Source organism: Leptonotus elevatus, chromosome 7 (genome assembly GCF_054856555.1).
Source record: "Leptonotus elevatus isolate MCC_2025b chromosome 7, RoL_Lele_1.0, whole genome shotgun sequence".
Taxonomy (NCBI): Eukaryota; Metazoa; Chordata; class Actinopteri; order Syngnathiformes; family Syngnathidae; genus Leptonotus; species Leptonotus elevatus.
The window spans coordinates 8,637,860-8,665,070 of NC_141245.1; the positions used below are offsets into that span (position 1 = coordinate 8,637,860).

Genomic DNA, 27,211 nt, shown 5'->3' on the forward strand with positions numbered 1-27,211 from the left:
TAGATTGTCCATTAATAATAATTCCAGGAAAAGAATTTCACTGTGAGTTGATGGAATTATTCCTTAGTCGGGAAATATTCATATTCTTCATAATTACATTTGCTTTCCCAATGGTATCATTTGAGATAACAAACACTGTTATGTTACTACCCCTCCCCTTATTTTATAATCAGCAATTATTCAATTATGTCCCATTAGTTTGTGGGGGTGTTGCCAGTGTTGCCGCCCTGGGCATTTAGCCCCTGCTCTCTGTCAGGGGTGGACCCCGAGGGCCCCGAGCACCGCCTGTGATTAGTGTTGCTTCTGCAGAGAGGTGACAGAACCCCTCTTCAAATATTTTGTCTTCATTTTACAGCTTTGAGATGCAATTATGGAGCAGCAGTTCATTACGGCAGCACGCAGCGCTTCATGTTTTATGCATGCCGCCTCATTTAGGCCTTTATTAACGAGCACGCTCTGACCAGGCTGCCTGCAACGGCACCGCAGGCTGCAGCACGGCCGCGGCTGCTCGCGTGTTTGGAGGTGTGCCGCGCCTGTGAGGTGAATGAATAAGAACGAGTGGAAAATAGAGAAATGAGGTTGAGGTTAAATGGAAAATAAAATCTAAACAAAAAGGCGGGATTTCAAGTAAGAGGTAGGACGTGGGTGGTCAGTGAAGTGGTCACTTCACCCGCTCTGCCCTCTTCATCCAAGCAGCCAGCCTATAACGTGGCTCTGCAGCAGAGCAGTCTGGCTGGTTGTTAAGGAGTAGATTGTAGCGGTCGGGCCAGGCGGGGTGACTAACTGCACCTCCCTCAGCAGAAGAAACTCCATCTGCATCCAACATTGAGACAGATGAGGCCAATTTGGCTCCTTAAATTTCTGGGTTGTGATGGATGTGGAGTGGCTGCACACAGAAAAAGGTTTGTGGGAGGGTGCGTGGGGAACGAAAGAGAGGGCGGAGACAGGTGAGAAAGATGGGGGCATTCAGATTGAATGAGAAGATTAAGAGAAAGAAAAAAGGTGAAGGCTGAATGTTTAGAATCACTTATTTTCATTTTTTCCTCTTCATATTGACATTCTGTAGTGAAAGTTTGAAGGCATGATTAAACATTTCTTATGATGGTAGAAATTAAGCTAGATGAAGCATGTCTTTTTGTTTGCCCTTGCAGATTTCAGTCAAATCAAAATCTAACGTGCCGTACAGCCAAAAATTTGTGTTGCCAACAATTGTCATGGATGGAAAAGTTATGGAGGGCGCACAGCCAAGGTCATAATTTACTTTGTTGAATGCCTACTCCAGTGTCCAATGTGGGGACACGTCTTTTTTGTGCACTTATAGTACATGAAGTGTGTTTGAAGAACATAAAGTATGTTTGATCTGCTTTAGTTGTCCATGTCACATGCCCAAATATATACAGCCTGGCTGTATTGTTTACAATATCCCCTGGCAAACTCAGGAGACTCAAGTTTTATTTGGCTTACATTAATACGTCCTAATTGTAACAGAAGTTGATCTAAACATGAATTATAGATTTAATATGATTCATAGGAAAGTTAAATGTTCATTTGCGTTGACTCTAATATTGGAACACATTCGCTTTATTGAATATACATACATAAGGGGTTCGGAAAACATACATACAAGTGCATACATTTTGGTTGAGCGTACATTCCTGCTTCATTTTGCATTTGTTCATCAAACAAAGAAGCCGCTTCATCTTAAGATGTTCAAAATTAGAGGTAAAACCAAATCTTTTTTTCCTGTTAAACGCTGCTGCTGTGGCGACACGCTGTTTGCCAAGAAAAATTACGCTTATTTTTATGGTCGTAACATTCATTGAAACATATGAAACTTGGCACACACATCACACTTGGCAAGATAATCAACATTTTATTAGATTTTTGTGTGATAAAAAAAATAAAAGTTTCAGTTGCACACCGTAGAAAGCTTTAAAGTAGAAGTCACATTTCTTGACAATAATATGTTATAAGTGACCTCACTAGACTAAACGTGACATTCTGATTTATATTACATTTTTGGAATATGGGGGCGGCCATTTTGCCACTTAATGTCGACTGAAGATGACATCAATGTTGCTCAGGGCTCAGGTCACGACCAATCACAGCTCACCTGTTCTCTGAAGCTGAGCTGTAATTGGATGTTACCTGAGACCTGAGCAACATTGATGTCATCTTCAGTCGACAGCGAGTGGCAAAATGTTCGCCTCCTGAGATGGTTAAAAAATTCTGGATTTTGCTGCTTAACTCATATTCCACAAATGGAATATTCATCAGAATGTCATGTTTAGACTAGTGAGGTCACATATAACATATTGTTGACAAGAATCTTTGGAGGGTTGACTTCCCCTTTAACAAAGCAGTCCCAGTTGTACGTGTCATCAAGATCTAAGAAAAGTCAAAGGTGTATGTAGTAGCCCAAAACATAATGACAGATTACTTCCCATGGGTTAGTGCCAACCAAAACTAAACAAATGCACAAGTAAAGTTACGTCAAATTATTTTATTTGCGTAGCCCTAACTCACAAAAGAGTTTCAAAAACCGTAGTTAGCGGCATCCGATGATTGAAACCCCCAGCTGGGCAAGGAACTGAAACTCGCAATGCCATCATTTGTAAAAATAAGAATGTTCATCAGACATTTTTACCAGCTAGAGCAGACCCGCAGAACAGTTTTCCCGTCTGTACCACAGAGTCGCCCCCCTCCCATTTGATAAGATCTCCCATCCTGAGGCCTACATAAATATTTTATCAAGTATAATGGAAATTGTCAAATCAGTCTAATTGTGTAATGTATTATGAAGGCATCAAAGGTAAACAAAGCACATATGCTATCATTTCTTTTAACGACTGGGCCCGGCTGAGGCTGGTGGTTTGGTACCCAGGGGGGCCTTCCGAGGGGCTAAAGGGGGGCTGTCAGTAACCACTCTGAATATATGTCCCTTTCTGCTCTGCCTGGACCTGCCTCGCTCACATTTCATCGAAGGAATCAATTTCTCAAATGTGCACAACTGTGAGCCATAATTATATTAGGGCTTCATGGCACCCAGCCATGGCATGGAAGTGATCAAGGGTGGGAGTGAAAAAAAGGAGGGGCGGGGTGGAAAAAAAAAATTGATGTTGTTTAGTATTTGTAACATAACATTATGATGGGCACAAGGGTTTGGACAAAGTTAGAAACGATAAAGCTTTACTTCTGGTGTCCTTTGTTATATAGTTGGAAACTAGTAATCATTCAAATCTAAAACGAATCCAAAATACATTAAAAGCGTTTATTGAAGTCATGACACGTTTATTCATAAGAGTCTTATGAGTCTTATGATGAGACTACATATGAAATTAGATGCAGCAACAGACGATTATGATAAAATATTGTGGCTACTGTACGGTATATCCTGAAACACTGAATATACTTGACCCCCTCTCCACATGTCTCACACACATGTGAGGAAATAGTCCTATTATTCTAGAAATCTGTTCGAGAACAATTGTGTCCACTTGCTTCCATTATGGTCTGTTTTCAGCTCTTTCATTCTGTCATCATCTGTATCCTGGTCTTTCCTCCATGCACCAGTTTATGAATGCCATTCATTCAGCAAATAAAACATAGTTAGCGTGCTGTTTTTCTGCTACTTGAGTCAGTATTCAAATGGGATTTTGTTTCATTAAAACAACCATAGAGATCATTTGGCTAAATGCCTCACTTTGGAGCCTTATATACTTGCAAGAAGTAAATGATGAACTCAGGGAGAGAGGCAGAGATGGAGATGCCATCAGTGGCTTGTTGTCTTTACATTGTGGCTATCGATTGTGGCTCAAGGCTGGAAACTGTGTTGCATTTCCATTCGTGTATTTATCAAGATCCTATTTGTTTGCATTTCATTAAAAATAAATGCACTTTGTTAATCTTTCATATTGATTATTTCTCAGTGGCTTAGTCACTCTGTTGTGCTGAAATTAAATTCACATAATTCCTTAGTGCAAACACTCTCTCTCTCTCTCTCTCTCTCTCTCTCTCTCTCTGTCTCTCTCTCTCTCCGATGCATCTTCCATCCACTGCTTGTCCAAACATACGTCTTTATCAAGTGACTGTTGTCAGACATTAGATAATTAATAGGCCATTTGTCAGGCCTGTGAGAAACATGTTAAAATCCCCCGAACAGCTCCCCAGATAAATCCCGCCGTGGACACAGGCGCCTTTGTTGTGTCAGCTTGCCATCGGAGCTGCAGATTTACTATTAAAGGACCCTCATTATTAATCACAACTAATGCTAATTAATTAGGTGTCAATGTGTGCACAGAGGGACCCGCTCTGAGTTTCAGTTTGTTGTGAGACGTTAATTGGCTACTGGGGCCTTAATGAAGTGTTTTCCATTTGGAGTAGTAGTTGACTCATTCCGAGCTGAAAAAGACAAACACACGAGGCTCATCAATTAAAGACTGTGATATGCACTTGTTACTCAAAGTGTGTGCATGTATGTGTTTCGCACAAAAAATAATTTCAATTTATTTGAATTGTTTCAAGAAATTGGATGAGGAATAACATGTTATCATTTAGTTAATATGAAAACAAATGTTTAGAAAAGTACCGAACCGTGGAACTGCCAATGGAGTATGTAAATATGTTGGAACGTACGCGCAAATACGTTAAAAAATACTGATAAATACGTTTGAGCATATTTGCGAGTAAGTTCAAACATACTTTTAGACTAAATGCTACAAACATGGCATATTTTCAAACAGCATAAAAAAATACGACTTTGAACGCACTCGCGAGAATGTTCAAAATTTGCAAGTACGTTCGAAGATATTTACATACTTCATTGCCAGTTCCACGCTTTGTTACTTTTCAAACATTTGTTTCCAAATTAATTAAATGATAAAATGTTATTCCTCATCCAATTTTTTTAAACAATTCAGATAAATTGAAATATATTTTTTGAAAATCCGATTTCTCGAGTATGTTTCTCGAGAATGTTTGAATGCATTTGCGAGTACCTTCGACCATATTTAAATACGTTGAAAATACGTTTGAACGTACTTGCCAGTCAAAAATGAAAATTGGCAGTTCCACGCTTCCGTAGTAAGTCCAAGTAATGACTGCTGAATAAAGCTGTTCCCTTCAACCTGTACATGTGGTTTCCTAGTCACCCCTATGGACCTGCAAACCTAAATACTGTCCAACAAGGCCCCCATTAAATACAAAGAGAGTGTTAATTAGGAAGCTTATTGCCTCTCCTGAGGGCAAGCAGGTTTAAAACATTCTCCCCTCCATCCTGCTGAGGGAATGGAGGCACAAAGTGATCCACTGTAATTAACAGTGCTTCGTAAATGAACAGCAGCCTCTTTCCGATAGGGGCGAGCTCGCTGGAATTGTTTTTGTTGTTTTGGATTTGGCCACGAGGAGTTATTACTCTGAGAGGTGCACCCTTTCAGACACATTTTTCATAGCCCATTTAAATGATAATATTTTTGAATTTGCCACACAACTTTTTACCTAAACTTGAACTAGGTCCTGTTTCTTAATAACCCAAGGATGCATTTTTGTAACACACTCTTTCCTTTCATGCCTATATTAAGCCATCCATCTCATGCAAGTGTTCCAGCTCGGCTCACATAGCAGTCAATGGCGAGTCCGTCTTTCGTTAGAACGACAATCAGCGGGCTGGATCTCGTCGGCGCGTTCCAGCCAGTGTTTAGCCGTCTCCTCTTCTGCCTCGCTTCAGCTTCCAGACGCAAAGCCCAGAGTGTGGAAAACAAGCTTGCGGCCAAGACAGTGATCACATTTTTGTGGCTCTGCCTACCTTTTGGCTTTGACATAGTGTTTCAGCTGCCGCTTTAAAGTAATTCTTTCACTCTGGAACTGTCCAGCCTTGCTGACAAGCCATTGGCTGAGAAACTCTCTGTAAAGTGGTTATTATATTAATTAGCTCGACTGTTTTGTAGAAGTACAGAATGTCTCGCTCACAGACACAATTTCAGTTACCAGTACGTCTCATTTTTTATAAGATGAATGTCGGGCCTCAGGTAATTGTTTATGCTAATGTTTGAGACATTGTACGTTTGTCCAGGCACAGATAAATAAACAGTCAAAGGAATGATTAAGAGTGCAGGTTTAGATTCTGACTGATGGAGGGGATAATGCGTGATTATGTTTGACCGCCTCCCCTCTTTTTGTTATCTGTTTTCACAGGTAACAAATGGTATCTAGAAATGAACATGAAGGTCCATCCTCATAGGTCAAGGAGTTCATGTCTACAGTACATTTTATGATCTTAGACCCCATCAGTCAATGGCTTTCTCGATGTCAAATGGGATATGTGAATTAGGAGAACAATGTTGCCTGCTATATCTCCATTTCCAATAATGGGCTAAAACAATTATACTCTAATAAAAAAATAAAAAAACATTTTACATTTAGCAGTGCATATAGGCGTACTGTGAAACAACTCAACTTTTCAATTTATTACTATTGTTTACCAAAAAAGTAAATACATACAATAATAAAACAGGTAATGACATAAAACATAAGCATCTATGTATAGGAGAGAAAAAAAATCAAATGAAGACAGCAAAAAGGACAATGCTAAAGACGGTGGGGGTGGCCCATGTCCACAGGTAGGTTATTTCGCTCTGTAAACATATGTATCCATTTGTCCCGTGGGTGCGTCCCGTCAGCAGTGGCTGGGTCACACCTCCATTAGGGGCTTTGTCACAGTGATGAATAGCTCTTTCTATCATCTTTAATTCACTCCCTGATGATGGCGGCCCGGCTCGCGGCTCGAGGTAATCGTGTGATCTATGAGTGTGCCCAACACCTTGTGGCAGAGGTGAAAATCATTCCATGCAGATAGCAGGGATGGGAATAACTGTTTTCCTACTTAATAAAAATGAATGAATTTGTCATCAAATACAATATATAACTATATTAGATAAAACGGGAAATTAATGCAGCTCTTCCTACCTTTCCTTCATAGGGCATTGATTGACATACTGTGACTCCGATAATCTTAACGCTAATACTCAGTAAATTCTCTACAGTAAATCTGACTTGGAAGAGAGTAAAGTCACTCAAGGGTTGAGGAACAAACTCTTGACCTTCAGCTTGGGAGACTACCACACTACCACCTGAGCTATGCCACTCCTACTGTTTGCTTATCTCCAAGAGGAGACCAAAAACTATGTTTTTGGTCTCTTCGAGTTAGGAAGATTCCAGCTGACACAAGCAATATATACTAACACACAGCAGGAGCTGCGTGGCTCAGGGAGTAGATCGGCTGTCTCCCAAGCTGAAGGTCGTGAGTTCGTTCCTCAACCCTTGTGTGCCTTTTTTTTTCAATTCTTTATTTTACTCTCTTCCAAGTGTAAATATTACTCTAAAACTGAGTCTATTTGGTCCGACTCCAAATAGAGTCAAATTTACTCTACAGAATTTACTGTGTACTGTAAATTAGTTATTTGCTGAACTTAATTATACACTGAGCAGAAATATAAACACATTTTTCGTGAGCTTGACTCAAAGATCCAAAACTTTTTTTGATAGGCCATTTCCCTCACATTGTTCACAAATTTGTCTAAATCTGTTTGTGATCATTTTTTCAAGTCAAGAATTAAGATAATCCATCCCACCTCACCGGTGTGGCATGCTGATGAGATGATTATTGCACAGGTCTGCCTTAGTATTTATTGGTCCTTTTGAACAAACAAAATCCACCTCCACATATGACTTTGTGTCATATTTGGTACATCCGGTCACAATGCTTTAAATTCTGACATTTAGAACTGTCAAAAATATAATAATAGACAGACATATCGATGGCGTCTGGCACATTGGAGAGGTGTTCTCCTCACGGATAATACCGGTTTTCACTGTTCAGGGAAGATGGCAAACAGTGTGTGGGGTGTCGTGCGGCTGAGCGGTATGTGTGAGGCCAATAGTGGTCACAGCAGATACTGTCTCGTACACACAGAAGCATTTCTCGACTTGCGTGTGTCCAAAAGAAGACGCTGAGGACGTTTAACGGCTGTAATGCATATGCCAAGTCTGGAGTGGCGCTGTAGCGCAACCACAGGGAGTTAACGGAAAGCGTAGAAGAAGAATCAACGAAGAAGACAAACACTTTTTTTCTAACTTTATTGCAATCTACAGAACAAACGTGGCTTTTCATGTATCAAAACAACATGAAAAAGATGAACACAGGAGAAGTGACAATGGCGGGTGATCAAGTACGACACCGCTTGTTGAACGTGGGAATAAAGAAGCAAAATATTTTGCTGCAAAAGCATAAACTAGCTAAGGAGGCTGCGCAAAATGACTACGACACGGCTATCCGCCATGGTTGTTGACAGACTGACGGTTCACGCGAGAATTGGCGCATACGTCATCAATCTGCGACAATGCGTCGTCATCGAGCTGCGACCATTACGTCATCACTGGAGGAGTATCCTGTATATGGTGTCCAGACGGACGCATACGCGTCGCGTTTTGAAATCTTTCCACTCTGGAGCCCGCTTTCAAAAGTGATCGGTTTCAAGCTCCGAAACCGCGCCAGTGTGTGGACAAACGGCCTAAACGGTAAGAAACCTGCGAGGATACATTGAAACTGGCTTTCGTGTGGATGGGGCCTTAGAATAAATACTTGAGGCTTTAAATGGCTTTTTGTGTATGTAAATTTTTTTTTTAGATCTTTGAGTCTCGCTCACAAAAAGTGGGAGCAAAAACTGAAGTGTTGCGTTTATATTTTTGCCCATTGTAGAATCCCTTTTTAATGAAGAGTGTCGAGACACACACACACACACACACCCCCACACACACACACACACACACACACACACACACACACACACACACACACACACACACACACACACACACACACACACACACACAGGCCTACTGATGTGATCATCTGTGGGAGCATTTACCACCTTATGTGTCTAAGCTCTTTGCCTCATCAATCATCTGCACATGATGGAACCCCAACTTTTAAAACCATTTTCCTAAAGTATTTTCTTCCAGCTAATGTTTACCTTCTATATATACACATAGATGTTTATGAGTCAAAATGTTCTTGTCGAGTGGACCAAGGAAATTTCTGGTCTAAATCAAATCTAAACTTGTAGACCAGGATTGGGAAGGAAATGTCAAGGGAGGAACAGCAATGGGGGGGATACAGTTACCTATAAAAGCTCTTGTCCCTCTACCATATGGCAAGCTTCACTTCCAGGACTATAACCTTGTTACACACAGTGTGTTGAAAATCATTAGGCTGACTTCTTGAGGCCCATAAGGTTTCATGCTGGACCGCAATCTTTAACGGGTTTTCTTTTTCAAACAAGCTTGGCCCACATTAAATGTGTTGAAACACAATAGATTCTCAGATATTTTGGTTTAGTCTCGCGTCGTTTGACCATTTCTTAAACATACTGCACACGAGTTCACAAGCGTAGATGCATCTGCATGTCAGCGCTTGATTTATTAAAAGTGAGAGATTTTGCTCAGGTATCCATTTGAGGTCAAGACCACTTGTGGCAGATCACAGTGATCTTTCCAGTCATTTAGAAGAACAGTTGCTTCATGGTCGGTGAACAAGTAATGCATTTGTATCTGTGTGCGGATGGATTAAAGCTTCCATGGCTTACCACACAGTGAGCCAGTGTCACATCAGCAGTCATTGTGGAATGTTCCTGAGCTCAAAGATGGGTTGCTGAGCCTCATTAGCAGAGCCCCTTCACTCTGCAGCCTGTCAGCCCGCGTTAGGCACAGCTCACCACAGATGCACGCCAGGGAGTGACAGCTTCCTGTGGATCATTTCCGGGTTTGAGTGTCTCCTTCTTCGACTTTGGGACACCTTGTTCTTGAGAAATAATCAAAATCGGTCTTCTGTTTCCCAATGATTTTTTTTTCTAAATGATCAATCTGTGTATAAGTCTTTTTCTTTGTCATTTCTTTCCTAGAATTTCAAATTAAACTCTATTTACAGTTATACTGAGAAGCACTTATATAGTCAGGACAAAAATCTGTTAGTAATCTGTCAACAAATGAGCAATTTAGCTAGTTAATTTAGGGTTGAAAATGACACCACAGGACCCCCTGAAATTATTTATTCTTTCCAAGACAATATTATGCTGTACAAACAATTAGTGATCATCTAATTCCAGCAAGATTGCGTTTTAGTACACATAGCAATTTCCATAAAATTGTGCCAATGTGCCTGGACTAGTTTGGTGTGGAAAAATTGAACAACCAGACCTCAACCATTCAACAATTTTAGGATAAGGCCTTGCCATCCAACAGTCCATCCCCAAATTTGCAATCGAAACCACCCGCCCGTGATCTTGCACGTACCGGTTCCTTATTCGGTTCAAGCCCTGAACTCCGCCTGGCAACAAGTACCAATAGAGGTGGGAGAGTAACCACAAATTGTTAATACTACTGACTACTGTTACTTTAGAATCATTTGATTCAAGTAAAAGTAGTCCTCCAAATAATTACTTGAGTAATTTTATGCTCAATATAATGTAATGTAAAACTACTAATGTAATGTAAAACTACTCTGGAAAGTACAATGTATCCCAAAAGTTACTTGAGTAAAACATTTTTTTTATTGCTGTATTATGAACACCTAAAAACGAAAGGAACACAAGCACAATAAAATTGTAATGCAGACAAATACCATGCTGAAGAAGCCCCGTGTGAGTTCAGAGGTTATTTTCATGTCCTGTTTCACGATATTCACAATTAACCCCTGTACGCTTCCTTTTGTTTTCACTGTATGACAAAGATCAAGTTCAGGAAAAGGAAATATAAAACAGTCAGAGCAGTACAATGCCGACTTACTTCTGCTCACTCGCCCTGGCATCGCCCCCGTCTCAATGCCATAAACACTTGATCCTGTTTCTTGCATTCCATGTGCAGTATTAACTCAAGCTATTTCAAATCTCAGTATACATTTTAAATCTTGTTTTTTTCTTTGGAACATATCTATACACAGTAGTGCAGTCAAGGTGAATTAGGAGAAAAGAATAACAAGACATTGGTGCTCCCGTCAGCCTTCAGTTCATCAGTAATAAGCTTACTTTATACACAATCAAGGCATTATAACACAACAGCTTTGTTACGTTCCTGCTGCAGTGTCTCCTCAATGTGAAACGTTGTTGTATTGCAAAAATGACTTAAAAGCTACAATGCAATCTAATACGACACATTTTGATCTTTTACTGCTCACTGCCCTCACAGCTATTATTTTTGTGTTTCACTTGAGCAGATGATGGAGAAGACAAGTTTGCTTGTCAAGCTTCTGACATCTTAGATGACGCTTGTGGCTCGGATGGCGATCTTGCACGGAGCTCAGGCCCGGCAGAGGACCCGACGTCTCCGTCGCTGTCTGAAGATGAAGTGTCACCTCATAGACCTGCGTCCCTTCAACAACAACAACAACAACAAACAGACATATTTTCAACCCAAGAAAACTTGACCATTCCCTTGGACTTTGAATTGCAACAGTCGGCTCTTCTAAATGGGTCTCTGGGCATCTGGAGTCGCAGGAGCATTTACGTTGGTGAACGCTTTGGACCGTACCTTGGCGAGCGAACGCCTTCTCTCAGCGACCCTACTCACGGCTGGCAGGTAGGAAAAAAATCAGTCTCAATGTAAAGTTGGATAATATGTTGGCTGAACACCATCACTAATATTGCAAGTTTTCTTGGTGTAACATTTCTTCCATGGTTCACAGAATGAGAGTGAATTTCTTACCAAGCACTTTGACGGCTGTGATTACTTCATCTTTGTTGTAACTTCATTTCGACAAGTAGGATAGATCTTTGGCTAGTGCACTGACATATTCTTATTTGCTAGCATTTCAACATGTTCAAATGTAGCCACGTGCACCAGTATGGAGGACCAAAACTGCCAAAATTAAAAATAAATAAATGCATAAATAAATAAATAAATGACTAAAAGTGAAGATAAAAACGGATATATAAAATATAATAAAAAAATTCAATACAAACAAAATAAATGGAAATAATAACAACAATAAATAAATGAATAAATAATTGAATAAAAGTAAAAAGAAATACAAAAAACGGGATTCAAAAAATAAAGAATAAATGTTGAAATAAAAAAAAATATATTAATCAATAAATAACGCATATCTTGGGTTGGGCTCCGCTGTTGCAAACTGCCTAGAGTGAGGTCGCAAGTAGTGGTGACAGTGGACCAGATAGTTGTCCATTGCTGGAGCTCTCCATGCAAACCGGCGAGACTTCCGTGTCCGCTGACCCACTCACTTGACCGTTGAAAGGCAGTTTGCAATGGCAGGGTCCAACCCAAGACACGCTTAGGACCACCCCCTCATTTGAACAACATTTCATCCTGACAGAGTGTGTGCAGCATAAAATAAATAAATAAATAAATGTGAGAGAAGAGCGTTTTTATTTATTGATTGATATTTAATTCTATTTACATATATCTTTTTATATCATTTTTTTAAATCTTGTTTTTTTTTTACTTTTATTTATTTATTTATGGATAAAAATTTTTTGTTTTTATTTCAATTTATTTAAATTTTTTGTATTTAATTTTTGAATTATATTTTTTATATCCGTATTTATTAATTAATTAATTAATTTATTTATTTGTTTATTTATTGTTTTTTTGGCAGTTTTGGTCCTCCATACACCAGAAGGTGGTTATTTTTCTTTTACACTCAGTGATATGGTGTTTAATTGGAACCATTGAAAATATAGGAGCTGAGGTTGTGCTCTTAACTCAATTAAAATTAAACCCCATAAATCCCTGTTAGGGACCCAGTGTGGCCATTGGCAAATCACATATTGGTCAGACGACAGAGGAAATCGAAGATAGGGTCGCAGGACAATGTCAAAGGTTAGATGTGGTGTGTAAGTGTCTGACTGGTTTGGTTTTATGGAGGTGGAGGAAGGGTCTCTGTAAGTTTTCTGGAATTTATCCTCTCCCATTTACAAATGAGGCACATACACGAATAGATGAGCTGAGGCAGGGTCTCCCTTGACGAGCCGCCCCGATTCGATTCGACACTTTCAATGCACGGATTACCAACCATTATTGGGCAGGGGTCTTCCATGTGATGCGCCCGTTGATCGTCAGTGGAATCATGCCGATGTATACCTTCCCAGGCGGCTGAAGTGCAATGACTTCGGCTCCCTCAATTTAATCCCCACAACAACTATGACTTATTTTAGTTCACGCAAGAAAAAAAATTCTCACTGACATTGCATCATAAACCATTAGTCTTGATTTTGTGGTTTTAGATTAGCCCCAACAAAAATATTGTTCCTCTATCCCACTACAGTTCTACTAGGAACTTCTTCATTTTTTTTTTGGGGGGGGGGGGGGGGGGATTCTAAGCATGACTATAACAATGAAGAAAACAGCACGTCTCTCTCTCTCTGCCAAGATATCTACTATCATTTGAACAATACTGTCTCAATGATTCCTTTTCCCAGGGAAAGAAAAAAATCATGAATTCTAATCCAGCGGTAATTTATGAGGTACTTCAATAATAATAAGCATTGAAAAAGCAGAGAATCTGGGCCCATATGTGTCTATGTGAAAGCGGGAGATGTGGTTGGGGGTGTTGGAGGGGAAGATCTTGGTGAGGCAGCACTGTATCACAATGTTTAATTACCGTCTTGACAGCGAGCCATAAGTCTTTCCATTAAGCAAATAAGTTGTAAAGAATTTATGATGAAATGCACATTATTCAGAATGGATATTCAGTGATGACATCCCCACATTCAAAATGGTAAATGCTATTAAGCCCTCCTTGAACCTCCACCCTCCCTCCGCATGCCCATCCCTTGCCCACTGCCAGCACCCCTCCCGCCTGCAGACCGTCAATATGCCAATAACCCCTTTGGAAGGTCTGTGAAAACAAAATTGATTTGGCAAATGTGAGTTAAGACAGTGATGTTTGCTTTCATCATCAAATCCAGCATGGTGAGGTGATGTCACCGACCGGGGGAACGATAAAGTGGTGCTCCCATCTGGAGCGCTTGATGAAGAGCCCCGAGCGGCTGTAGCTGGTCTTGACAGATCGAGGGAAGTTTGTCACCTGAGAGGCCACAGCTCCTCAACACCATCACCATAAATTTATGGGATTTATTCATAAAGGCGAAGTGTGAGTTATGGGGTCCATGATGCTTTATGAATACAGGAATAGTGACTTATGGGAAAGATAGCCTCAGTAAATAAAATGCATAGAGGCAGCACTGAGGGGTCCGTCGGGCTGAGGTGTTCACCTCCACTGTGGTCGACTGGGCTGGGCGGCAGATAGGAGACACTCAAATAGGAGTAAAATCACAATTATTATTAGGGGTGCACCGATCGATTTATTGGCTGATTTTCTTAGTTTTGGGGGATCGGTGATCGGCCGATCCCTTAAATATAAACCGATCTTTTCCATCGATTTCATCTCCCTCCTCAGAGGTTTGTAAAGTCAGCCACTTCTGCTGAGATGACTAATAGGCTTTTCATTTTTATTTTAGAGAACTACTTAATTTTCAGTTAAAACAACCCATTTGTATTATTTCACAGATATTGTTCAACGTTTTCCAATAAAATAAGATTGGAACTCTGAAGGTGTATGCTGCTTGTTATGAAAAAAATTTAGATCGGCAAAAATTGGGATTGGCAGGTCAGAGTTTTTAAAAGATCGGTGATCGGCAAGAAAATTGTGATCGGTGCACCTCTAATTATTATAACTGTTAGTACGAAAAACATTTTCTGGCCACGAAAAACACAAGCTCAAAGTTGTTTAAACCCAAGTGAAAATCTCAGGTTGTGTTAAAGTTGTATTTCTTGAATGAGTGTCTTGTGGCTTAAATGGACTCAAGGCAATTACAGATAACTTTGTGTTAGAGATAATGCAACTCATTTGCTCCCAAAAACGTGTAAATATGTTCTATTTTAAATGTTTTAAATGTCCCAAAGACATATTTATATGTCTTTTTATTGTTTTTTTTAATGCTAGAGCATACAGAAGACTTTGATGCATGCCTTAACTGCAGAGAACGGTTGAATAAATGGTAGTTATTACAAAAACGGCCAGCAGGTGGCAGCAGAGCAAATGAAATCAACCAGAGCCATGTTGAAAAAAGCTCATTTATTCACAGTTCTAAACAGATTTATGAATAATTATGAATATTAGCTATATTCTAATGCTAATGCTAATTGCTAATTACAGAAACACATAGACTTATACTTTTTTTCATGACGAAAGAAGAGACTCTAAGCTTTCTTTTGGTAGGCTTCATGTTTTATAACAATAGACCACAATTTTCTGTGGGCCTTGCAAAATCTGTCAAAATCCAGTAAAACAACCGGGAGTGAACGGGGTTGCTTTCGTGAAAATGGCTGGGAGTGAATGAGTTAATGAAAATGTTCACCATTTTTGCTCACTCATATAATTCGTTCTTTCTTTTACAATATGAAAATTCTTCATAGGGATCGGCGAGTACCGATACCAGGTATCGGTATTGGTCTGATGCCAAGCCTTATTTCAAAGTATCGAAACTTACAGCAGTGGAGTGGCCGTTTTTAAAATCTTGTATTACAATTTATTAGACGTTTTCTCTTTCCCATGCAATTTCCAGCTAAAATATACTCATTCACCAAATTTACTAACCTTAAATTTGTCCTGGGAATGCTTCATTTTAGGTTTGACTTTAAAGACAGTGTCGGATTTTTTTGCCATTGAATGGCGGACTAATAGAATAGAAGTTCAAAGCCTGTGCATTTTGAAGCAAGCGCACTACGGTGCCTCATTCGCAAAGTTATTCTCTTTAAGATAGCCACAGCAGAAAGATGGCGATATATGTCAGCCTCCTGTAAAGCGGCGTACAAATTATGTACTATAATTAGCTAGACTATGATTATATATATATTTTTTTTTATGTACACTGATGTGATAGAACTTTTTTTTTTTGCATATTTTTTTAAATTATTAGTAGGGTTTTAAAATGAAAGAAAAATCTAAAAATGTCTACACACAGTCCCTTTAAGGAAAAATGCTATATTGGGATATATAGATCTTTAAAAATATCTGTCATTGCGTGTGTGGTTTTTCTAAATTGTATTTTATGTATCAATAGTACTGGTGGTATCGATATGTTTGACTACTCAAGAATTGAGTACTCTTACTGGTTTTGGTCTGAAAAAAAGTAGCATTGAACATCCTCCTATATATTCATATTGCTGAGTATTGTGAACATCATTCAAAAGGATGCTGGTTATGTGTCGCATTATCTAAAAGAAGATTCAAATAAACTGTGCATACAGGCAACCATTAGATATGCCTGGATGTAGTTAGTACATGTATCTCCTTTTTATATGCAATTTATTACAAAATGTAAATTAATATCTCTTATTACAATGTATTATTCTTTTTCTTCTATTTCCAATGCAATTTTCAGCTAAAAGATACTCCTTCATGAAATTGACTTCAACAATTTTTTCCCCCTGAGTATGAATAATTTTAGGCTTGACTTTAAGTCAGTGGCAAACCTATTATAATATTTACCTTTTTCTTTGTCTTTCTTAAGAGATCTTTTTGTACGCAATGCCAGCGCCAATGCCCATCACTCCATTTTGTGTTGTCTCTGTGATCTGATCTGGCACATTCAAATTCAAACTCACTTCATGTCAGTTAGCACCAACAATAAGAAAGGGAGCTCGAGTCTGAGAGGGAAAGTTATCCAACACTCAATGAGTCTTTGGCTTTAACCAAAAACCTGTTGGCCCATGGGATTTCTGGGTCCTGGGCTTAAAAAGATGGGCGCCTCCTGCAGTTGGAGGGATGGGCGGAGCACGTTAGGGGTGCGGGAAGGAATGGGAAGGTAGGCATGGGCGGGACGGGGCTTCTTAAGGCTTTTGTGCTTCTCTTGAGTGAGAGGCGGAGGCGATAGTTTTGGTGCTGAGGAGGTGGTGAAGGAGATTAGCAGTGATAGTGAATGGGAATAGAGGATTAGGTGGCTGGGCTGGCTGGTCTCCTGAATCTCCTGGTCCTGAGAGGATGGAGGGACGAGAGGCAGATGCCTGGTCACACATCCTTCAAACTGTCAACTCCAAGTACTTTACAGTTTTTAGAATGTGGGAAATGGATCATTCATGTACTTTTGTTTTGCTTCCAATCTCTTTTCTCACAGACAACAGAAAGTTTGTGGCTGGTCAATAATGTACAGGTAATCTCAGAAAGAGTCACAAACTTTACATTACGTCTGTACTTAAGTATAGATGAAGATGTAATCACTTTTCGGATATTGTTTTGTAGATGTTCCGTTCAGTCAAAGTCACAAGTGTTCCTCACAGGATCATATGCGTCTTAGACAGAGTGTGGGAGTGTGGACTTGAGGAGGTTTCAAGAGGGCTTTTTTTTTTGTGTGCATGGATAAGCCGCTGTCCTGAATGGATGCAGATGTCTCTCGCCGTCTGTATGTCTGTCCCCCGAGCACGGCCTGTCACCTCTCTCTGTCACAAGGAGAAAGAGCCACTCTCATGCCTTGCTAAAAGCCCCTTAATCCCCGAGGCCCCGGCCACATCCCATCCACTGTCAGAGAAGAAGGCCCTACCCACAGCAGCGCCTAGAAGGCGAAGGCGCTATAGGGATGAACCTCTCTGTCATTCATGTACCTCCCAGTAAAACCACATCTTCACATTACTCGTAAAATTAACACTTTTTTTCATTACTCAAATCACTGTGGCATCTGTTAACTCTCATGGATTAATATATATATTAATTAGGGCTGTTAGAAAAAATCTATTTGGCAATATATCGTGATGATACATCGTGCAATTCTTGAATCGATTCGATATGCGACTGAATAGATTTTTAAACATCTATTTTTTATGGGGATATTCAACAAAACGTCTTACTTAGGGTTAGGATTCCCACATTAAGCATGGAAGAATGTTATATTAATGGAACATTAAGCCTTAATATTTTATTTCAGTGCTGTTCAAACATGAAACAGACTGCAACCTGTTTGTTAAATGCAGTGGCTCAGTTATAAGACTGGATTTTCAGAAAAAAATAAAAATTGTCATACAAATCTTACATGTACAAGTTTACTGATTGGTATTTTCTAAATTTGAGTTTTAAAAAAATCGCAATAATCAATGTATAGATTTGTATCGGTATTGAATCGAATCGTGACCTATGAATCGTGATATAAATCGAATCGCCAGGTACTAGGCAATTCACCCCCCCCCAAATATTAATATATTAATACAACTGTGTATGTACACAATATACTAGTGCTGTCCAAGTTAAAGCGTTAACTAATTAATTAATCACCCAAAAATATCGCAATCATCATGTATTAACGCAGATTAATCACACTATTACTTTTGACCACAGAGGATCCTTTAGACAGCGTTACGTTAAAGGTAGCACAGGTTGTGTTTGATCAACAACTATAACGCCATTCTTTAAAGTAAATAATTTAATAAATGTTTTGAGTATTTGTTCATGGCAAAATATTGGGGTAATTTTCTTTTCCAACTGATAAAATAATAATAGGAGGGTGAGAACATGCATTGGATCAAAAAATGTTGAAGACGTCCTCATAACATTAAATGTAGAAATAATTAACACATAACAGTTGTTAAGATGTCTAAGGTGTTTAAGATATGATTAATAAAATTAAAAAATGTAATCGTTTGTTTATTTTATATATATATATGTATGTAAATTGAGCTGAGCTATCTAGGTCTCTAACTTGTTGATGCTGAGCATTCAGCCTCTCTTCAACCATGTGGGTCTTCTTTTCTCTCGCTGTGTGTCTGTGGGGCATCTGTGAGAGATGAGCTGCCCAGTCAGTGCTGCCACCGCTTGATTGTCTTGGAGTGATGTCCATTGAAAACCCTAAAGACAAAACAAGTTGGGGGTTCATCGTCCAGCCTCTCAGTTAATTTGGTAATCCCTTTCTTTGGGTTAATCTGTTTGTTGGTGCTGGTGCAGGCCAGTGTGTGTCTAGCAGTGGGGGTTAGTGACGTTCTAATCTCATGTGAAAAGAGCGAGGACATTTTCTCAAAGAGAAAGCATAGGGTTAAGTGCAAGTGGGTGACTTGGACTGCATGTCTCACAACTTTTCCAAAATTGTCCCTTTTACAGTTGTAAAGGCAAATAACGCTGTGATCATTTTTTGATGTCCTGATTTCCCCCCATGTCCTAAATGGACTACCCGAGTCCTTCATCGTTCCCCCCTCATGCCTGCCTCCTTCCTTTCTCTCTGTTTGAGTTCCCAGCAGGGAGGGGAAGCTAGGTTAACTAACTGAACAAAGTCAGAGTGAATTGGAGAAGGACAAAGGCGGGCATGAGTGGGAGCCCTGGCATTCGGAAGGTGTAGCCAGCCGCACAAAGCCAGGTGAAGGAGGCCCTCATCAGGCGTCCATCGGAGCAGGGCAAAGGTCATAGGACATTGTGGATTTTAAGTGAATGGAAGAGCGTATTTGATTGAAGAGGGGAGTTTGGAAAAAAAGAGATGAAGACGAAGCAGTGATTGAATAAATCAGAGGGGGGCATTGTTAGTCCCAGTTAATCTGACCTGCCTTGACGAAGACAAAGGTCCTGCTGAAGCTTCAGAGCGAGAGTCACAACACATGCATCGCACATTGTGAACTCAATGGGGGGGCTGATCAGGTTCGAGAGACATTCAAGAAAGGTTCAATAACATAATGTCAAGTGTCTAGACAGAAACAAATACACAGAACGGCCTGTCTAATGTTTTGCATACCCCAATTAGTTACATGAGCAATCCAAAAATAAGTAGTAGGAAAAGTTGTCAGTATGATGCAGAGCCATTGCAAACTAACCACAATAATGAACATAATGATAAATCTGTACCGCTCTGACAGTGTCAATCAAAACGGAATATTATCTTCCTGAAGGCATGATATTTGATGCAGCTCTTGTATTGGATATTGGATATTATTGTGATTCGTTGGTCAGCCAATTTTTCTATGTATACCACTGGTGTGAATCATAAATCAAACACATTATTATTGTTATTGCCGCTATCTCATTGAGTGGTGAATGTTTGTGAATGATGCGCATGAACGGCTCGACATATATTTGAACCATGGTCGCATGGACTCCAGTATTAGCGAATAGAAAAAGAACGTTCTTACAATCGTTTACAAATGCTGCCACTGTTAGCCAAACAATGGATTCGCACGGGAATTTTAAAGACATTTCCAAATTTCCTTGTGAAACTGTTTGCAAACATATTTGCAACCATTTACGAACTCTGACGAAACCCAAAATTTACTACCTTTGCATGAATTTACCGCTCAGTGAAATATGGGCTTTGCTGACAATGTGTGCAAGGTCACGTTTTCTCAGTTACAGCCACTAACATTGTCAAAGGTAGACGCAAAATTGAGTGGACCCCTTAAAAGCGTACAGGAAACCAAGGTGATGAATTCCGTGTGCTGGACCTATAGATTCCTTATCTATGGGGAGTGTGATAGGGTAAGGGCCTTCTCTTAAAACACACGACTGATTGTTTCCAAATGTCATGCCAACAGGAAAAGGTTAGAAAGTGCGAGAGACAGCAACTCTGGGGCAGAGCTTGCAAGCTTTTTATTGGTCTAATTCAAGGTAAATGGTGAGAGAACAGCAACTCGGTCCAGGCTTTGCTGCCCCCAGTTGCTGCTAGTGCTTAACTATCACTCAGATCATATTACCAAGCAGTAAATCTAAGTACCAGTTAAGGCAAATAACCGCGCACGCTAATACTGCAGGACCAAATCATTTTCTTTAAGTCTGTGGTCAGTTATGCTAACGGGTAGAATCTAAGGCACAGCATACTCTTAGCCTTTGCTCCAATGTTGTTGTAACCTACACTTTCCCTCTATTTTTATGTTCTTTAAGAAGTGCACCTGTGGGTATGTTCGTGTGTGTTTTTGTGTGTAGTATAGTCACATTTTTAAGAACCACTTTTTCTTCTGCACCTAAAGTTCAAAGGGTAATAAAAAAAAACTGCAATCTAGTCTGTAAGTTTACAAAACTTAAAAAAACACAGAAAGGATCACATTTATCACTTAAATACTGTGCCCCATTACAATTATTCCATATTGCTGCTCCAATTAGAGTGGGTCCAAAACCAGGCCTTGGAGCTGCCAGGCTCAGGGAGAGAGAAAAAAGAGGCCCCAGGTGGCAGTAACCTAGACTTTGCTCTATTATGTCATAATACTTTAATTTGATAAATGTGACATGTTGCTGTGGCTGCGCACACTTGTGCACATTAAGGGAAGTAAAAAAAATGTTGACTGGTTCCTGTCCATTCTTTGAAGATATAACGTGGATGGGATTTAGTGTAAATAGCTGAAAATGATATAGCTACGGACACAACTATAATCCAACTGAAGATGAATGAACGAGAATTGAAAATACTCCAGAAGAATTGGTACTTCAGTGTTGTTGCACTACATAATTATCAGTGGGGCATAAAGTGATTGAAACATACTCTTCTACAGTAACGGGGAGTAAGTCATTATTTCGTCTTTAAAGCGTAACTCACCCCCTAACCAGACTTTTGCTCTACCCCGCACTAATATTTGAAAACAGCGCTTAAAGGGAGGGTTGCCTAGAGGACCGTTGGGCCTACGAATGGGGAGGGGTTTGAGCGTGGTCTGGTTGTGAAAACTATGATCTAAATAATTTCTATACTGCGACTATGGAGGTAAATATGGTGCAAAAGTAACTCGTACACGTAAAAGAAAAAAAAAAGTACTTAAAGAAAAAAAAAAAGTCACAATTTGTACCTGTTAAAAAAATTACCCATTAAAAAAATTAAAAAAATTACCCGTTAAATATTTTTTTTTAATTACCCGTTAAAATTTTTTTTAAAAAAATACCTGTAGAAAAATGTAAATGTGTATCTGCAAAAGTCGTGATTTGTGGAAATAACAACTTATAGTCGAAGAACTAGAAGTCACGTGTTTTTTCCTATTGCTCCCAAGACGTGACTTTTGCACCAAATATTTCGCTATGGAGCAAAACTGATTCTTACTTGTACAGGTAGAAGATTCGTACAGACGGGGGTGGGCACCATACCGGGTCATTTTGACCAATCAAGTGAGAAGGATTTGGGCAGGCTAATGCTCAACCTCATTGGTTCAGTGAACAATGGTGGGTTGTCCTCAAATGACAAATGATGTCACATTTTCTCATTAATATGCATTAATATGCATATCCAATTTCGCTACATTTTATTCAGTTTTTTTACAGGTTCAATTTTGTGTTTTTTTTACAGGTACAAGTCATGACTTTTACATATCCAAATTTACTTTTGTTTTCTACAGGTACAACTTTTTTTGTGGGTATGAGTTACTTTTGCACCATATTTACCTCCATATATGACAAGCTATGGTAAATAAACTAACCAAATGATATGCTAATAAATAGCTAGCCTCAACATCGGGATAAGGATATTTGCAAAACGCTACTACTCCAACATCAACTCGCTAAGGAGGCGTGTACGAGACTGAGCCGGTGGGTGGTAGAGCGACACTGTCAACGTCGCGGAAGTCTGTGCTTGTCCAAAGAGAGGAAAAACAGCCAAATTCTGTTTCCCTCTGAAGATGGTGCCACACAGATAATGTCTGCCCCAAATTCAAGTTTTTAACAAACATGCACTAAAATGTCAAAAATAATGACCAGGTCATGTCGACAGCATTAGTAAACACTTGTTTGTACAGTTCATGAGCAATTACAAAAAAACAAAAACAAAAAGATCTGGTGTTGAGTACCTCTTTAATGATTAGGTGTATGGTTTACTCTACTGCTATGTATATGAACATGATGATTCATAAAAACATTTTGAAAGAGAGGCCAGAATTTCAAGTAATGTATTAGAACTAGAAAGCCTCATCAATCATATGCAAGAATTCCCTCTAACATGAACTGTATGATACATATGCTACAAGTCAGATTTCATTTGTGGTCTTCTGAGAATTTTTTTTTTGTTTACACTCATATCATCACCAAGAATGTACTGTATTTTTTTCTAACTATATTACAGCCGTTTTTGCAATGATCCGTTCCATACCCACCACTGTTCATTGTCTGAAAATGTAAATTGAGCAATAATAAAGGGAATATGTTACAAATATTGGATTAGACATCCAGCATGCTTAATGTTCATATGTTTCAAATTATTTTTTTCCTGTCGGTATGGGATTGAACGTTGCATATTTCAGTCACCCTTATATGCACAGATAAGTGGAATTCAGTCAACCGTAGATGTTGCTGGGGAAAAAAAAAAAGTGTTTCTCCCATCGGGGAAGGTTGAGTGCGTGCTTGGGATGAGTTAATACAAGCTCATGCTTGGTGACTTAGAGTAGCCTGTCATGAGATAGCATTGCTTAGAGTTAGACAGTTAAACAGGGAGCAAACCAGAGTGATAGATGATGTACAACTAAGAAAAAACAAAGATGGATTGATCAAAGAGGAAAAGAAGAGAAAATCAAGGTGACTGAAAATGTGGTGGAATCACCCAAGAAAGTGAGAAAAGTATCCAATGTCTTGTCTTGTTTGTGAGTGTGCCAAAGGAGACTCATTTCCCTCTGGAGTGTTCCACCTAAAGTCTGTAATGACATTTTCCAGTCTACAGCAGGTAGACTGTGAGAGATCTTTGTTCATGGGTGCTCACAGATAAGGGTTAATAAAGCCCAAAGGTTCCTCCTCTGCACAGGGTGCTATGGGAGTCTGTCTCTCCCTCCTTCTTTGGTCTGTGATGTCAAGACCGATCCGTCACAAAGGATTTCTCCCTGCAGAACTCAAAGGCCATTTCTGACATCTCCAACAAACTAATTGTTGTCTCCATTCCTGGTAAGCCCTCCAAGTATGTTATGACATCCATTGTAATAGATTTTGGACAGCCTCTGATCAGGCTATGCAGTTCTCCTCTCTGGCCCTGAGTGATACTGGGACCAGGTCCAACCCCCAACTAGGACGCACAGCCATAAATCATCTTGCTGGCACAAGATTCCACTTCCTGAGCAGCATCAGAGCCTTTTGGGGGGGACAGAGGTCTTTGAGATATCTTCTCTTTTTAAATATTCTTACTAAAATAACAGATTTTTCAAAGTTTAAGGTTAAGCGAGACAATTCTTATATATTCTTAAACAAATATGACTACCTTCCATGCATCTAAAACAAATAAATGGATACCAGTTACGACCAGCAAGTGTTGACCCAACTTTCCACTGTACCTTAATGGCCCCTTGAGGCAAGTGTTTTGTTAGTCTGTCATAAAATGTCCAAAAGAAAAATATATTTTATTGGTTTCTGAGATGGGCTGGATGTTGATTGTCTGGTGGTTCACAAAGGTGACTTTTATAAAGCTGGCAGAGGGTCAATTCCTGGTCAATGCCCAATTCAAAGTTGTGGCGTAGTCTGCCTCAGACCCAAAACTACTGGGAAAAGATCCAGCTTCCCTATGCCCCTGAATGCAGAAAATGGAAGGATGTATGGATGCATTTCTGAAGAAAATTTTAGTAGTGCTCATGTGGCAAACTGACCTTGCTCCCCACATCTAATCTTACTTTATAGTTGTTCCTAAATCCTGATTCTCTATTCCAAAGGCTGATTTAAGATACTGCCAGCCCAAAAGTCCTTTATTTTTGCAAATAGTAAATTGGCTTCTACCTTCAAAGTATTCAAAATGCTTTTACAGTTTGACTATGAAGGAATTGGTAATAAAGTGATGCAACTCTCAACTAAGTATGTGGATCAATTCACATGTATGTATCACGTATAAACGGTAAAACCCCATGGTTAGCATCAGCTCCTAGCCAATCGTGCAACTTGGTGATTTCACCACTGTTAACATGAAGAAGACCCTCGCCAAAGGTGGCCTCTCCTCACTGCTTTACATTCCACATTTCCACCAGTCTCCATCGTCACTGCGTGTTTGGATGGCCCCGCCACTCTGTCAGAGTGTGAGGGACTGCTGTTTTTCTTACAGGCCAGATCAAGACAAGAGATGGGCCCCAGGGGGCTTGAGGATGTGAAGCTTCTGACATGTCTCGTAAATCTGGGGTGTCCCATCTCCAATGCCCGATCAGTGCACAGCAATGAGAACAGAAATGAGGCGTGAGGATGAACATTCCTCGCACTGTTCTCACAGACAAACCTCAGGGTTTTGCTTGGAGATTTCTCGTGACTCTTTTCTGACTAGTGATCTGTTTACTTTTGTACTTAAATCAAATTCCATCACATAAGGTCCCAAATCCCAATTGGCCTTTGTGATTTGTTTCTGAAAGGTGTCGAAATAAAGTTTATCAGTTCATCATTGGACATGGACTAAGGGTCCAGGAAATGTGTAAGTGTGTGTGAGGGATCAGCCGATGAACAAACACCGAGAGCAGCGGACGATTTGAAGCAGTAACAATCTCTTTGTTGATAATTTGCACGTCTGCCAGCTCTTATGCTGATGACTCCTCACAAGTGTGTGGTCATTTTGGTCAAGATGCAGACGACCATTGTGTGTACTGCTCATTGGGAGTGTATGCTAACTGACTTCAGACAAGAGGCGGAGTGTACCCTGTACTGACCACCAAGGCATTTTGCATTTAACTGGTTTTGTACAATTGTTTTAATAAGTCTTTCTGGTACTTCTTCATTTACATACTCTCCAAAGAATTATGTGTGTAATTAATCATCCATATGCCCCAAGTTTGAAATTGGAAAAGTGGGAAATTGACTATAAACAGAAAGACAGCAACTCAAATGTAGGTTAAAAACAAACAAGCGAGCAAACAAAAAAAAAGCAATTCCAAGTGACGGACCCACCAACAGGAAAACATTTTGGGCCTCATTGTGTCCTTCTTCCTTTCATCCAGTGAGCTGCGTAAGCAACGTTAGCTAGATTTTTCACCCAAATGGAAATGCAACCTGTCACTTTACGCAGCCTCCGACCGCTATGTCTGTCCAATCCGTCATCATGCACAGGCAGCCCTGCAAATAGGCCTGCCACTCGCACTGTCATCTGAGTAACGGATGTCCCCAGTTACCACTGGGTGGGGCCAGGCTACACTCAGGTCCACTTTCACCCCTCTTGCCCGAAACCATTTTTCCCCAGTTGTCTTCTCCAGACTTCCTCCCTCTGATGATACTTTGTGCAGGAGTGTTTATAGCTTGATTGCCATTCCTTTTCTGTTTATGTGCTTATGAGATGCATTCTATTTGTCCTCTAAAGATGCACACAGACGTCATGCATCAATCCTTAATCAAGACTCAACAGCAGTTGTCCTGAGGTGAAATAAATGATGTCCTGGATTGGTAACCTAACAGCCATCATAAATAATGTAGACCTATTTGAAGGGGAAGATGGGGCATTAGAAGCTATTTACACTGCAGGAGCTGAGCTATCGATCAGGGGATCTCCTGTAGATAAGAATGGGATGATGTCATGGTTATTTATAGCGCTTTTTGATGCTAAGGCCACAGAGAAGGTTTCAGGAGGATGTGCATTTTAGCACCAATGAAAATTGGCACAGTGTCTAATGATCTAGGTGAGATAAAGCAGTTAGATGCACTAGAAGATTTAGGAACAAACTCAGGTATCTATACAGAGAATGTAGTATTCCATCTACAAACGATGCACAATGCCTCTGGTGTGATTAGGGCCTATAAAGTGTCATGAGACAGAATCGCTAAGAGGCGAAACAGTACATCTCTGTCTCTCAGCTCTATAAAACATTGGTGCTCTACTGGTGCGCTATCAAGCGAGCCAAAGGCTATATTCAATAGGAGTCTGAGACAGAATTACCATTAAGGGATCACTTGCCAGGCCAACATAAATATAAATGAGCTGCCGATGTGTCAGAAGAGTAGTGAGAACTATGAGGTTCCGAGTCTAGTTTCCAACTTAAAACAACTTGCAATAAGTTAAATAATTTACCATATTTCTCAACATTGGGTCAGGCAATTAGTGGGGTGGGTTAATAAAGTGGTTTTAAAAAGCTAAAAACTGCAATACATGGGATAGTGGACTAGTGGTTAGTTTATCTGCCTTACAGTTCTGAGGTTGGTGTTGAAAATCCATGTTTCGGCATTCCTGTGAGGAGTTATCATGTTGCTCTCATGCTTGCATTGGTTTTCTATGGGCAATCCAGCTTCTGCATACGTTCACAAAAAACTGTTTGTTAACCCATTAAGGCC

General features: G+C 39.8%; 1 protein-coding gene across 1 annotated transcript in view; it reads left to right on the top strand.

Annotated features, from left to right (window-relative positions):
- The first annotated feature begins 871 nt into the window (after positions 1–871).
- Positions 872–27,211, top strand: part of mecom (MDS1 and EVI1 complex locus) — a 124,785-nt gene continuing 98,445 nt past the window's right edge. The window contains exons 1-2 of the mRNA XM_086080788.1: positions 872–947; positions 11,267–11,628. Of these exons, the coding sequence (XP_085936914.1) occupies positions 872–947; positions 11,267–11,628 (438 nt within the window). The remainder of the gene's footprint in view (positions 948–11,266; positions 11,629–27,211) is intronic.